The sequence below is a fragment of the Schistocerca piceifrons genome, chromosome 3, assembly GCF_021461385.2.
Source record: "Schistocerca piceifrons isolate TAMUIC-IGC-003096 chromosome 3, iqSchPice1.1, whole genome shotgun sequence".
Taxonomy (NCBI): domain Eukaryota; kingdom Metazoa; phylum Arthropoda; class Insecta; order Orthoptera; family Acrididae; genus Schistocerca; species Schistocerca piceifrons.
In genome coordinates this window covers 518,253,349-518,267,787 of record NC_060140.1, presented here as the reverse complement: position 1 = coordinate 518,267,787, position 14,439 = coordinate 518,253,349, and the positions used below count along the sequence as shown (strand labels likewise).

At 40.1% G+C, this 14,439-nt stretch overlaps 1 protein-coding gene across 2 annotated transcripts in view; it reads left to right on the top strand.

Moving 5' to 3' along the window:
* The window catches only part of LOC124788353 (probable phosphorylase b kinase regulatory subunit alpha), a 262,109-nt gene that overhangs the window by 90,946 nt on the left and 156,724 nt on the right, over positions 1–14,439 (top strand). For both annotated transcript variants that reach the window (XM_047255616.1, XM_047255615.1), the window contains exons 6-7: positions 2,383–2,571; positions 5,957–6,109. In XM_047255616.1, coding sequence (XP_047111572.1) covers positions 2,383–2,571; positions 5,957–6,109 — 342 coding nt within the window. The remainder of the gene's footprint in view (positions 1–2,382; positions 2,572–5,956; positions 6,110–14,439) is intronic.

Sequence of the window (14,439 nt, the reverse complement as noted above, 5' to 3'; positions counted from 1 at the left end):
TGATCAGCCTCAATTTGGGCAGTATCCCGGACAGCCACAGTCGTCCAATCGGGGGATGCGTAGGACGAGCTGGCCGTCCCCGACAAACCCCCATCCGGACCCCCACAGTGATGCCCATTGGCAACAGCCTCAAGCTGTGTGACCGAAGCCAACACTGCCTGAAGCTGGGAGTGAAGGGATGCCAACTCAGCCTGCATCCGAACACAGCAGTTGCAGTCCCTATCCATGCTAAAAACTGTTGTGCAAAGAACGTCTGAACTAATCTACAGAGAGCACAAACAAATCAACACAAAATTTAAACGGTTATTAAAATACAAGATTGCCTAGTAAATGCAGTAATGCTGCTACTTGCGCACTGCTGATACACTGCTCGGCGGCGAAGGAGACTACGCGATTTTACACTATTCAGGTACTAAAACGCGATGCTACAACTCTCAAATACTATAATATGCCCGAAATTTATGAATTAAACAATGCAAGTACCAAAAACACGCAAAGAAATTAAGAATTAAACTATGTAACAAATAAGTGAGCTAGGAGTATACGACTTTCTGCTGGCAGCTGTTTATCCAACGGTGGCTTGATTAGCTTACCATTTTACATTAAGGTGTATGATGCACATTAGTTTTTGATACTAAAGGAGGTAGTTTAATTCTGTCTTATGTAATTTGTTTAATGAAGGTAATTTTATGTACTTATTTACTTTACTTTAGTATCAAAAACTAATGTGCATCATACACCTTAATGTAAAAAGGTAAGCTAATCAAGCTAATGGGTTCATACCCCATTTATAGAGGTATCAATCCTCTCCTTTTTAATGACCATCAACTCTACAAAACTTCTCTTCCTATCAGAATTAATGATAGGAACGATCCTGTCCATTTCATCAAATTCCTGATTTGGGGTTTGAATAGGACTAGAGATCAACTTACTTTCATTTATTCCACTTCTAACAAGAAATAAAAACATAATCAGAGGTGCATGTTGGCCAACTCTTCATCAGTAAATATAGCCATACCATTGTGTATTACCATTCTTGTAAACTAACAATGCCACAAAAATTAACTCAGTACAGAACCGAGCAATATTGAATGCGAGCTAGAAGACAAAAAGTATAATGGGTACTTGTGTCGCAAACACTAGATACCCTGAGCAAACAGTACACAGCACTGTTGTGCACCATTTTGAGTGCAATACAGATACAAGGCTAAGTAGGGCCAGTAACCAAATGAAATGCAGTAACTCTATAATGAACTACCAGAGACCCTTATCCCTTATACCAAAATAGAAGATAAGCCCCATCAGGATTATAAATGTAAATATGTAAAAAATATATTTTATGAAAAATTTTTTGGATCATGATAAGTTTATAATTTTCTTTACCAAACACTGTAAGTATACCACTGACCTGTTTCATTAAATCCTGCACTCAGAGACGAAGCGTTAAGGAATAATTTCTTTCTATATCAGCCACAGTCTCTTGGCAAGGAAGTTTCAATGAAATGTTGGGGATTACCATACCTAGTGAACCATTGGCTGTACCACAGTGGTGACACTAGTTCCTGTCAATCACCAAAGTTAAGTGCTGTTGGGCTGGACTTGCACTTGGTTGGGTTACTGTCCAGATCTGCCAAGTGCTGCTGGCAAGTGGGGTGCACTCAGCCCATGTGAAACCAGTTGAGGAGCTACCTGATTGAGAAGCAGTGACCCTGGTCACGAAAACTGCCAATGGCCAGGAGAGCAGTGTGCTGACCGCATACCCCCTGTATCTGCATCCAGTGACACCTAAGGGCTCAGGACGGCTCAACGGCCGGTCGGTACCATTGGGCCTTCAAGGCCTGTTTGGACAGTGTTTGTTTGTTTTATGAGCCACCATGAAGAGATTTGGAATTTAATCTAACTGTGATCAGGAACTGCTTACCACGATCTCTATTCTGTTCCCTTTAGTGACAAAATACTATCATCGAAAATTTCAGTCACCACAAAGTTTCAGACCAGCTACCTATGAGACAAGTGCCATCCTCCCAGGCTATGCTAGTGCCTTCAGCTGTATCTCTGACAAACAAAATAAAATTTTTGCTAAAGTTAGAGTATTATTGGTGACATCCAACAAATAACTTGGAAGAGTTACCATCTTGCAATAATTTTGTTATCATTTGTGGTATATAAAGTACGATTTGTTTGAGATGTATATGTAATTAAAAACTTAAGATCCCACGGAGAAAAGTTGTCAAGATGTAGCATTATTTTCAGATGTTTGTTGTTGTCATTTGTACTAACCAGTGTAACAGAGAGTTTGTGTTTTTTTGTAGTGCTTAACACTCACATCTTTATGCTGAGTTCAAATGTGTAATATATATTTTCTTTATTAATTTTTTGCAGTCTATGTTACCTCGAGAATCAAACTCAAAGGAGTTGGACAGTGGATTGTTATCAATTATTAGTTTCCCTGCATTCGCAGTGGATGATCCGCAACTGATCCAGCTGACACGTTCAGCCGTTGTGTCAAAGCTACAGGGGCGATATGGTTGCAAACGTTTCTTAAGAGATGGGTATAAAACACCAAAAGAGGTATATTAGTGATTATGCATTGTAAATGTTAAAAAAATTATAAGTTTGAATCAAACTATAAATTTATAATTGTAAAAAATCTGTGATACACAACCAGTAACGTCTGTCACCTTCTCCCATGTAATTATGTTATCACTTCAGATGTGTGTAGGCTATTTGCATCCAGTTAAACAGTTTGCAAAAGAGAAACAATTTACAGGTTGGAAACAATTTTAATGTGGTCCTAAACTGATTTTCCTAAATTTCATACATTTTACATCCATAAACAAGAGCTGAAAACCTTTTATAATAGTATATATCTGTTTTTGACAAAATTATGATAGGGGTAGATTGCTTCTCCCCATATAATGGAGATGTTGAGTTGCAGAGAGGCATAACAAAAAGACTAGTAACAGGCCTTCTTCTGAAACAGACAACATACACACTGTCAGTGGCAGCTGAGGCCAGTTGCTCGTAGTCTGGTCTTCTGGCCAAAAGCTTATGTGTTTAATAGTCTTTTTGTTGTGCCTGTCTGTGACAACATCTCGGCTATATGGTGAGTAGCAATCTGTCTTTTCATAATTTTGTCATTATTCTGTCCGGGATTTTCTATTGTTTGATACATCTGTTTTTGAGAGATATGGACTTATTAACTGCAGTTTACTAGCAAATCACTCTGTTTTGTAGTATTTTACTTGGGTATCTGAACAATACAGGAATTTACATCAAAAGGTGATTTCACTTTAGTGTCAGATCAGTACCATACACCTAGAAAATACACTCCTGGAAATGGAAAAAAGAACACACTGACACCGGTGTGTCAGACCCACCATACTTGCTCCGGACACTGCGAGAGGGCTGTACAAGCAATGATCACACGCACGGCACAGCGGACACACCAGGAACCGCGGTGTTGGCCGTCGAATGGCGCTAGCTGCGCAGCATTTGTGCACCGCCGCCGTCAGTGTCAGCCAGTTTGCCGTGGCATACGGAGCTCCATCGCAGTCTTTAACACTGGTAGCATGCCGCGACAGCGTGGACGTGAACCGTATGTGCAGTTGACGGACTTTGAGCGAGGGCGTATAGTGGGCATGCGTGAGGCCGGGTGGACGTACCGCCGAATTGCTCAACACGTGGGGCGTGAGGTCTCCACAGTACATCGATGTTGTCGCCAGTGGTCGGCGGAAGGTGCATGTGCCCGTCGATCTGGGACCGGACCGCAGCGACGCACGGATGCACGCCAAGACCGTAGGATCCTACGCAGTGCCGTAGGGGACCGCACCGCCACTTCCCAGCAAATTAGGGACACTGTTGCTCCTGGGGTATCGGCGAGGACCATTCGCAACCGTCTCCATGAAGCTGGGCTACGGTCCCGCACACCGTTAGGCCGTCTTCCGCTCACGCCCCAACATCGTGCAGCCCGCCTCCAGTGGTGTCGCGACAGGCGTGAATGGAGGGACGAATGGAGACGTGTCGTCTTCAGCGATGAGAGTCGCTTCTGCCTTGGTGCCAATGATGGTCGTATGCGTGTTTGGCGCCGTGCAGGTGAGCGCCACAATCAGGACTGCATACGACCGAGGCACACAGGGCCAACACCCGGCATCATGGTGTGGGGAGCGATCTCCTGGGGAGGGGACACTGAATAGTGCACGGTACATCCAAACCGTCATCGAACCCATCGTTCTACCATTCCTAGACCGGCAAGGGAACTTGCTGTTCCAACAGGACAATGCACGTCCGCATGTATCCTGTGCCACCCAACGTGCTCTAGAAGGTGTAAGTCAACTACCCTGGCCAGCAAGATCTCCGGATCTGTCCCCCATTGAGCATGTTTGGGACTGGATGAAGCGTCATCTCACGCGGTCTGCACGTCCAGCACGAACGCTGGTCCAACTGAGGCGCCAGGTGGAAATGGCATGGCAAGCCGTTCCACAGGACTACATCCAGCATCTCTACGATCGTCTCCATGGAAGAATAGCAGCCTGCATTGCTGCGAAAGGTGGATATACACTGTACTAGTGCCGACATTGTGCATGCTCTGTTGCCTGTGTCTATGTGCCTGTGGTTCTGTCAGTGTGATCATGTGATGTATCTGACCCCAGGAATGTGTCAATAAAGTTTCCCCTTCCTGGGACAATGAATTCACGGTGTTCTTATTTCAATTTCCAGGAGTGTATTTGTAGTACTCACAACCAGAAAAATGGGAAAATTTAATAATATCAAAATCTGACAATACTAATATGGTATTGAGTGAAATACAAATTATGAATGGAGATAACCATTTACTGTATAACTGTGAAGTTGACCAGTCCATGGGTGCAGATGTAAGGTAGGACTCACTGTTAAACTTTGTGTTCATATCCTTCCAAACGACTAATAAACAAGAAACACAGACATAGAGATACAACTGCTACATTGATTTAGTTGGCTTCATTGTTTGAAAACTTAGCTATGATTTCTGTATAGTATACTTTTCCCTGAACAAAATTCAGTTACTGTATGTTTGGCCTCCATATTGGATGCACGCAAGAACTGGCATATTTTGTATTTACAATAGCACTACTCATTTTGAGTGTGGTTACGTTTTGGATCACTTAATGTACATCAGTGTTTTGGTTGAGTTGAATTGCCACAGGCATATCAGAAGATGAAATTGTATAATTTTGAAATCAGTCTTGTAAATTAAACGCCACCAATAAAATATCCGAATGGATTATCCCATAACAGTATATTAATGAAATACAGCTGAAACACCTAAAATTTCAACCATGAAGACAGATGATGCCAAAAGAGATTTCTACCCACCTTATTTGGCTGTTACCTTTACTCCTTCCATTATTTATGTCTGATAACAGAGTAGAGGTGGCAATTAATGTATAACTTTCATGATTTATTTTGTGTTCACCTCTGTGGACAGATTTAATGCTTAGAGAATATTCCTCCTTCTGTGTCAGGTATTATTAGGCATGTACAAGAAATGAGATGTATCCTGCAATCCTCTAGTATTTCAGTTTTTGCAATGAAATAATTGTTTTTGTAACTTTTAATGCCTTTCTAAGTAATAGGGATAACAGTTTATTTGTATTATTGTGGTATTGGAAGACTTTTCTTTTCAGTTAGCGTGTTAATTTCATGGTGCCTATGTGTTGTAGTAGACTCACCTTGTCATTCTCCTTTCGCAAATAATACAGGCTTTGTATTTTGGGGAGTATGAGTTATTTTTTTAAATTCAAAATCTAGGGCATTTGGTGTCAATTTATTATCGCAGCAATCCTCTTGAAAACTAATTTATCATGTTCATAGACCTCTTTGTAGAACTGTAATGTAAAGATTAACCACTCTCAGCTTTGCTTTTTCATTTTCAATACGATAATTTGTTTTATAAATTGTTACTCTTGTATTAAAGGATCCAAACCGCTTGTACTATGAGCCTTGGGAACTGAGAATGTTTGAAAAAATAGAATGTGAATGGCCATTGTTCTTCTGTTATTTGATACTTGACTACTGCTTTCAAGGAAATAAAGAAGCTGTCACAGAATATGCAGAAGCATTGGAAGAGGTAAGTGAAAAGTCTAAATGATTTACTAAAAATATGAAATAGTGACTTTCTCATGACATGTTTCCACTTTGGCACTTTGCAGCTACATTGTAGACTTTCTTGATATCCTCATCAGCCTTCCTGTTTATTGCTTCATTCTGGAAGATTTATACCATCCATTATCACAGTTGGTTACTGAAAAATGTTGTTCATTTGCTGTTCATTTCTCTCTGTCATTGGTGAATATTAATGTGCATCTACATCCATATTATATAAACAACTGTAAAGTACTTGGCAGAGGTTGCTTCCTCATGTGTCCTTTGTAAGGGTTTCTTCCCGTTCCATTTACATATAAAGCAGACGGAGAATGGCTGGTTAAATGTTCCTGTGAATGCTGTAATCCATCTAAACTTGCCTCTGTGATTGATATGGCAATGATACACAGAGGGCTTTACTGGATTCCTAGATTCCTTATTCAATATTGGTCCTTTTAACCTTGTAAGTTTTCGCGGGATTTCAAATGTCTATCTTCAAGTGTCTGCCAGGTCAAGTTTTTCAGCAAATTATGTAATTCTGTCTCTTGAATAAAACAAATCTGTGACCATTCGTGCTCCCTCTTCATTATACATTCAGTACACCCTGTTAGTCTCATTTGGTATTAGTCCATGAATCTGAGCAACACTCTGAGGCAAAGCACGTGAATGGTTTGTATGCAACATCCTTTGCTGAATGAGTGCATTTTCTCTGGACTCTTCCAATGAATCAAAGTCAGCCACCTGCTTTATCTCTGATTGAGCTTTTATGATGATTTCATTTTATATCTCCCACAAATTGTCATATGCAGATATTTCTACGAGTTGACAGACTCAAATTGCGATTCATTGATATCTGTGCAACTTTATTCAGATGCACTTCATTATAGTACACTGCACCATCTGTGAAAAATGTGAGGTCTGTAATGTTTGAATCAGTATTAGTGGTGTGTTGCTTGACACAAGTTAGGACAATTAAATATGTAGCTGAAACATTGCAAAATGATAAGAAATAGAATGAGTACGTAAGGTCTGTGTAGGGAAGGCGAATGTTTGACTTCAGTGTATTGGAAGAACTCTAGGAAAGTGTAGCTCAACTGTAAAGTAGACAATTTTAACAACACTTGTGGAAGGTGTTTTGACTACTGTCAGAGAGTTTGGGATACCCTCCCGATTGCATTAGAGGGAAGTTAGGGGGTTTCTGGGCAGTCTGCAGTGAGGAGCAACTCCAGAAAGACAAATTCCCAGTGAAGACAATTGTTGACCTGGATCAGCACCAAACATTGTCGCAGGGCACTTATGAGAGATGCAGATTCTGGGACTCAACAGAACATTTGCAGGAGAAGCCTCTTGGAATTCAAGGGTCTGATTAACACTATTTATTTATGATCAGACTAATTAATACACCGAAGACTAATTCTTAACATTAGAAATAGCAAAGGAGGCAAGTGGTTGCTCAACAGGAGCACAAACTTGAGAGGAGCACTCAGAGTGAGAAAAAAGGACATGTCGGAGCTTACCAGGGCTGGCCACGAGTGACATGGGGTTGCCACACCATCAGTCTAACTGAGAATCCCCTCTGAATACAAAAACAAGTTTTTTTTTAAAGAATCATTGTGGCACATGATTTCTCCCTTCCTATAGTTGACCCACCAATCCACCGGCACTTAACAAGCTTCAGCCAATCTGGTGAGTCGTTCTGCGCCTCCAGGGCACCTCCGGCCAACTGCATTTAGATTCCTCCCCTACTCCTGTTTGGTAAGTAGGGACGCTTCTGAATTTTACATTAACAAACTCCAAGATTGGTATCAGTAATATTCAGCTGAAAGTTAAATGTCACTGACACTCCTATTATGGTCAGCAACAACAGTGTTTTATGTCATTTGGCCCTGCCATCTGTTCTTCTGTGAATGGGGAGTGTTGTAGTAGTACTCTAACCCGTGTAAACCCAATGACATTGCAGTTCTCAGGAGCAAGTATAAAACTTGCTGCCACTGCTAAGACGTGCCTTTTTGTTGCCATCTTGTACAATGACAGCATCTAGATGGTGACTGGAGTTACCAGTTAATTCTCTGAGGTGTAACTTCTCCCTTGGGTCAGCTGCCCAGAGCATCTGCAGTTTCCAGAGCTAAACAGTACCACTTTCGCCTGCTCTCTGCATTGGGTATCTGGTCTCCTACCTTGGAGTGTCCTTGATGGCTCCCAATAGCCTTAAGCGTATCAACGTACAAGTCATGATGTCATCAATGTATGACAACCAAAACAGTTCAGAGGTCTGATTTGTTACTGTTAGGTTCAACCAATATACGAGTATTACCGACAAGTTCTGTGAACTCAAATGTGAGTCCCTGTAAGGAAGAAGACATCCTTTCAGCAAAACACTACTGAGAAAGTTCAGAGAACTGGCATTTGCGACAAGCTTCGGAACAATCCTACTGCCACCAACAGACATCTCAAGTGAGGACTATAGAGTCAAGGTAAGAGAAGTCGGGGATTGTATGGAAGCATATAGACAGTTGTGTTTCCCTCACTCCATTTGTAAGATTCAAATTCAGATTCTTTATTTGCCATTGACCACATTCAGTGAAATAGGCTTTATAATGATGTCAAGATACATAAGAAGTTACTATATTAGTGTTTACATAATAAGTACAAATTATTTATGCTACATTAATCAGTTGTACAGTATTGCAATCATAGACCTAAAAACTCAATTTCTATGTTAAAAGTATCCAAGAATTCTGTAAGACTGTCGTATGGATTGTCTATTAACCATTTGTGCAGTTTACTTTTAAAATTATTGAAATGTGTATTGAGTGCAGTATGTGGTAATTTGTTAAATAATTTCAAACAGTTCACTTTGTGAGATTTGCCCATTTTTGTCAGCCTATGTCTAGGAATGTCAATACTCTCTTTGTTTCTGGTGTCATGAAAGTGTATATTCTCTCTAATATTAAATTTTGTTCTGTCCTTTTTAGCATGTATCAGTGATGCATAAATATAAAGATTTATCACTGTCATTACTTCCACCCCAGTAGCTGAATGGTCTGTGTGACGGATTGTCAACCCTCTGGGTCAGGGTTTGATTCCTAGCTGGGTCGGGGAATTTTCTCCACCCAGTGACTGGGTGTTGTGCTGTCCTCATTATCATCCTATCATCCTCATCGACTGCAGGTTGCTGAAGCGGCATCAAATTGAAAGACCAGCACTCGGCGAACGGCCTGTCCTATGGAGGGCCCTAGCCATACAATTAAATAAATAAATAAAACTGTCATTATTTCCATTTTGATGAATAAGGGAGGGCAGAGTTCCCTTCTACCAGTCTTGAACATTATTCATAGCACCTTTTTCTGCATCAGTAGTACATCACTGACATGACATGAGTGGCCCCATAGTAACAGCCCATAAGATATATGAGATTGAAAAATTCCAAAGTAAGCTGTTCTGAGATATTTGTTATTCACTAGATCAAACAGTTTCCAGTTGAGATAGGACACTCTTGATAACTTTTTGCAGACCTGGTTGATTGGGGGTTGGCAGATAAGTTTGGAATCAATGTGTATTCCAAGTAGTTTTATGGATTTAGAGCCTAACCTCGTTAGCCAGTCCTAACTGCAGAGGCTGAGTTTTCTCTCGTTTACATGGTAGACATTTGTTAGCCGAGAACCAGTTTAGTGTTAAGGTGAGAGTGTCCTGTGATTTCAGGACAGGGAATGATTAGCAGTGCTACAAGGTGCCCACCACCATGCCCTGTATGGTGACTTGTGGATTGTGTATGTAGCTGCAGACGTTGTTATTAATGTTGTCTGCCAGGTCATTAATGTACAGCATAAACAGCAAGGTTCCCAACACACATATCTGGGGCACACCTGAAGCTACTTCTACAATTATTGTCAGTGACTCTCCGTACAAGATTATGTGCTGTGCCTGCTCTGCTGAGAAACATTCAGTCCAATTACAAATTTTGTTCAATACCTTGTTTGATCATACATTTGTTAATAATCGTCGGTTTGGTACTGAGTTAAATGTTTCTTTTTTGTTTTGTTTTTTGATATCAATAAATGCTACATGCACCTGATTAGCATGATCCAAAGCTTTCAGAACATCATGTGTGAAAAGCACAGGTTTTGTGTGATCGTTGTTTTCAGAACCCACAGTAGTTGGTGTGGGGACTGTCATTCCTTTCGAGATATCTCATTACTTTTGAGCTAAGGTTGTATATATAAGAGTCTACAATGGATGGATGTCAGTGATATTGGATGGTAGTTGTCTGGACTTTTTGGTTACTCTTTTTGTAAGTGGGTGTAACCTGTGCCTTCTTCAACCAACTGGGTATAGTTTATTGTCTGAGGAACTGTGTTACATTACGATTAAGAGAGAGTCTAACTGAGCTGCAAATTACATATGTCAATTCAACCAATTTGAGAAAATGTTCCAGCTGATAGTCTCAGATTTGGCTGAAATTTAGCACAACAATGCTACCAAGTGTGGAACACTCATGTACAAAATTTTAAGTTCCCCTGCCAATTACTTCCAGAATTATGGTTTGTGAAAGAAGGTGATGTGACCCAGAAATTGCAACCCACATCTGGCAATCTATCTTCAGACCCAACTTCAGGTCTTAATAACTTTGGAACTATTCCACGCAGTCCAGTGAAATTTTTACAACCCAGTAACATCCATTTAGAGAACACACTCCATGAATCAAAACACCAACAACATATTTCTGACAGAAAATAAAAAATTCCAAAATGTGATTAAAAAATGTAATACGTTAAAAGATACATATTATAGGTGCCCTCTGTGCCAAATATAATTCACTCAAAAGGGTATAAATTTTTTTGTGGTAAGCTTAATGGGGCCTAAACACACACAGAACTCATCATGCCCATATCAGTCACAAAAACTGAGTTACATGCACACTTAAACACAAAAATTTGAAAAATTGCTTGAAAAAGATGGATTTTCGAAGTGTGGTAGCACAAAAGGTACAAGTGATATCCAAGCCAAATTTCAAATACTGCATAAGTAGACCATAATATAATATGTGGCAAAATTTCAACTTGTTATTGCAAGGCATTTGTGTACAATAAAAGTTGACAGAGATGTATTTGGTTATGTTTCTTTTAAAATGCTTTAGCAAGTAATAGTGATGATGCAGACAGCTTGTTTCAGATAAAGCTGCGGCAATTGTTGGGAACCATTAGGCAACAGAAAGTTGAACAATGGTAGTTTTTAGGGAAAGAATGAGTCATTATTAGGCAGGAACAACAAAGGAAACAAGCAACAATTACAGGTTACTCATGTTTTTAAGTTTCTAGTTCAGACTGGTCAGTACTGTTGTGGAAAGTCAGTATGGAGGCAGAAGAGTGTACTAGTGGTGCTTGTTCAAACAAGTTACAGTATTGGTAGAGCGCAAGCATCTGAATGTCGTAAAACAACATATGGAACAAAATGTGGCATTCGCTTTGTACTGTATGATGTGGATGACTCGGACCAAGATTTGTTGCTATGGAGATCTGTGATACACCCTGTGGGCACAAGAAGTACAGTTCAAGGAAACTTTAGTGTTTGTTACCATCATATGAAAGTGTTTCTGGATAAGTGTTAATTCCTACAAAGAAGTTGTTTTGATCCATTTCGGATTCATAAGAAGACAGTGGAGTGTAGCCTCAGAGAAATTGATATAAAATCAGTATTGAAAGTGAATCAGTGCATGGGACTTAACACGAAACCAGGACAAAAGTTATGTTCCAGGTGTGTTACACTGCTAAAAAATGAAGAATATTCTGATAATTTACATGACAGTGACAAAGAGTATCAGCCACCAACAACCACAGCGGATGAGCAATTAAATACTTCAGTGACTGCTCTTGGTTTTTCTCCCATGAAGACACACAAAGTTGGGAAAAGAGACAGGCCCAGCTGTGGTAGAAGAAAACTATAAGAAGCTCAAATGGAATTAAAACACAAAATATCTGACACACTAATGGTGGAAGAGGAAGAACTATCTGCTCCAAAGGAACAGAAATCATGCCAGAAATGCTCTGATTTGGACAAAATTGTGCATGATTTGAAAGAAAAATGTGGCATATCCATAAGCAGGAAAAAGTAGCTATTCTTACCGTTGGACCTTCCGGCTGGTCTATTGACTACACTGCAAAGGAATTCAATGTTTCTACATATATGGTAAAGCAAGCTAGGAAAATAAAAGTAACCCAAGGAGTGCTTCCACAACTTCAACAGGCTCAGGGTAAGCAATTGAGTTCAGAAATAAAGGTGCTAGTGTCGGAGTTTTATGAAAATAATGACTACAGCCGAATAATGCCTGGAAAAAAGACTATGTAATGGTGAAAATGGGAACTGTACGTGTACAGATGCAAAAAAGACTGTTGCTATGCAACATATCAGACCTATATGTAGAATTCAAGGAAAAGTATCCCAGTACCAATGTAGGTTTATCATCTTTTTTCAATCTTCGGCCAAAATGGGTTGTGCCTGTAAGTGCAAAGGGCACACACAATGTTTGTGTATGTGAGACCCATCAAAATGCTAAGCTGATGTTTGCTGCTATAAAGGATTCTGGTCTGGATTACAAAGGTGCAATGAAGCTGCTAGTGTGTGACATCAGTTCCTACCAGTGCATGATACACAGGTGTGAAAAGTGTCCTGGTAAGGCAAATCTTGCACAACATATGAATAACAAACTGTATGGTGAACTCCTTATGGATGACGATAAACTTGTTTCTTATAAAGAGTGGACACACATGGATCGCACAAGTCTTGAAACAAAGCAACGTACAGTGGAAGATTTTGTTGAAATGTCAAAAAACGGACAAACTGACCACACACAGCTTCACAGCAACAGCACAATCCGCTTATCTCTAGTTTTGTAAGGATAATTTGAAACAAGATGAAATTATAGTAATACTAGACTTATCTGAAAATTATGTATTTATAGTTCAAGATGCCACCCAAGGATATCATCGGGACAACAGTCAAGCAACTCTCCAGCCATTTGCGATTTACTATAGAGGTGAATCGGGTGGGTGATGTGTCTGTCATGAACCTGTACGTTTTTAGTGACTGCTTAATTCATGATGCCATTGCAGTTCATGCCCACATTCACACTGTCATGGCATATGTGAAAAACAAGCTGCCTCGCATACATTTTGTGAAATACTTAAGTGATAGGGCAGCTAGTCAGTACAAAAACTGTAAAAATCTCAAAAATTTATGCATGCATTACCATGATTTTCAGATTCATGCAGAATGGAATTTTTTCGAAACAAGTCATGGTAAAAATGTATGTGATGGTATTGGTGCTACCATTAAGCGCATGGCATCACAAGCTACTCTGCAGCACCCTACAGAAGGTCACATTCTCACACCTCTTCAATTATTTACCTGGGTACAGAAAAATATCTCTGGCACACAATCATTCTATGTTTTGAAAGATGAGGTGAAATCAGTTGAAGAGTTGCTAAAAAGCAGACTAGAACACGTTAAAACTGTTGCAGGCACAAGGAGCCATCGTCACTTCTCTCCAGCAGACTCTGATAATGTGCAGATGAGCAGACATGTGTCTTCACAGTGTGTCTGACTCAGGATTCAGAAGAAAAAGCAGCAACATACAACCAGGTTGCTATGTTATTGCTGTTTATGATGACAAATGGTACTTAGGATGTGTTGCAGAGTGCTGTGAAGCAGAAGGTGATGTATTTGTGAACTTCATGGCACCAGCAGGACCAGCAAGATCATTTCATTGGCCACATTTGGCAGACAGGTGCTGGATTCCTTTTGAACATATTCTTATGACAGTTCCAGTTCCTACCACAGTGTCAGAAAGACAGTACAATTTGACGGGTTCGAAGCACAATCGACTGGTTTTTAGCAGTTAAGGTGCAGTAAACATTAATGATAGGTTGTGTTAATCTGTCTGTCTGTTGTTGCTTAGTGATTAAACAGTTGTGGGAGAGGCTAAGAAGAGGCAGAACAGTTTATGATATGTTTTTACAAAATTGTGTTGTGGAACAATGGCCACATCACCAAATACATTTGTCAACTTCTATTGTACACAAGCATCTTGCAATAACATGCTGAAATTTTGAGATGTATATCATTATGGTCTACTTATGCACTGTGTGAAATTTGGCTTGGATACCACGTGTCCCTTTTGTGCTACCACACTTCGAAAGTCCATCTTTTTCAGGCAATTTTTCAAATTTTTGTGTTTAAGTGTGCATGTAACTCAGTTTTTGTGACTGATATGGGCACGATGAGTTCTGTGTGCGTTTAGGCCCCATTAAGCTTACCACA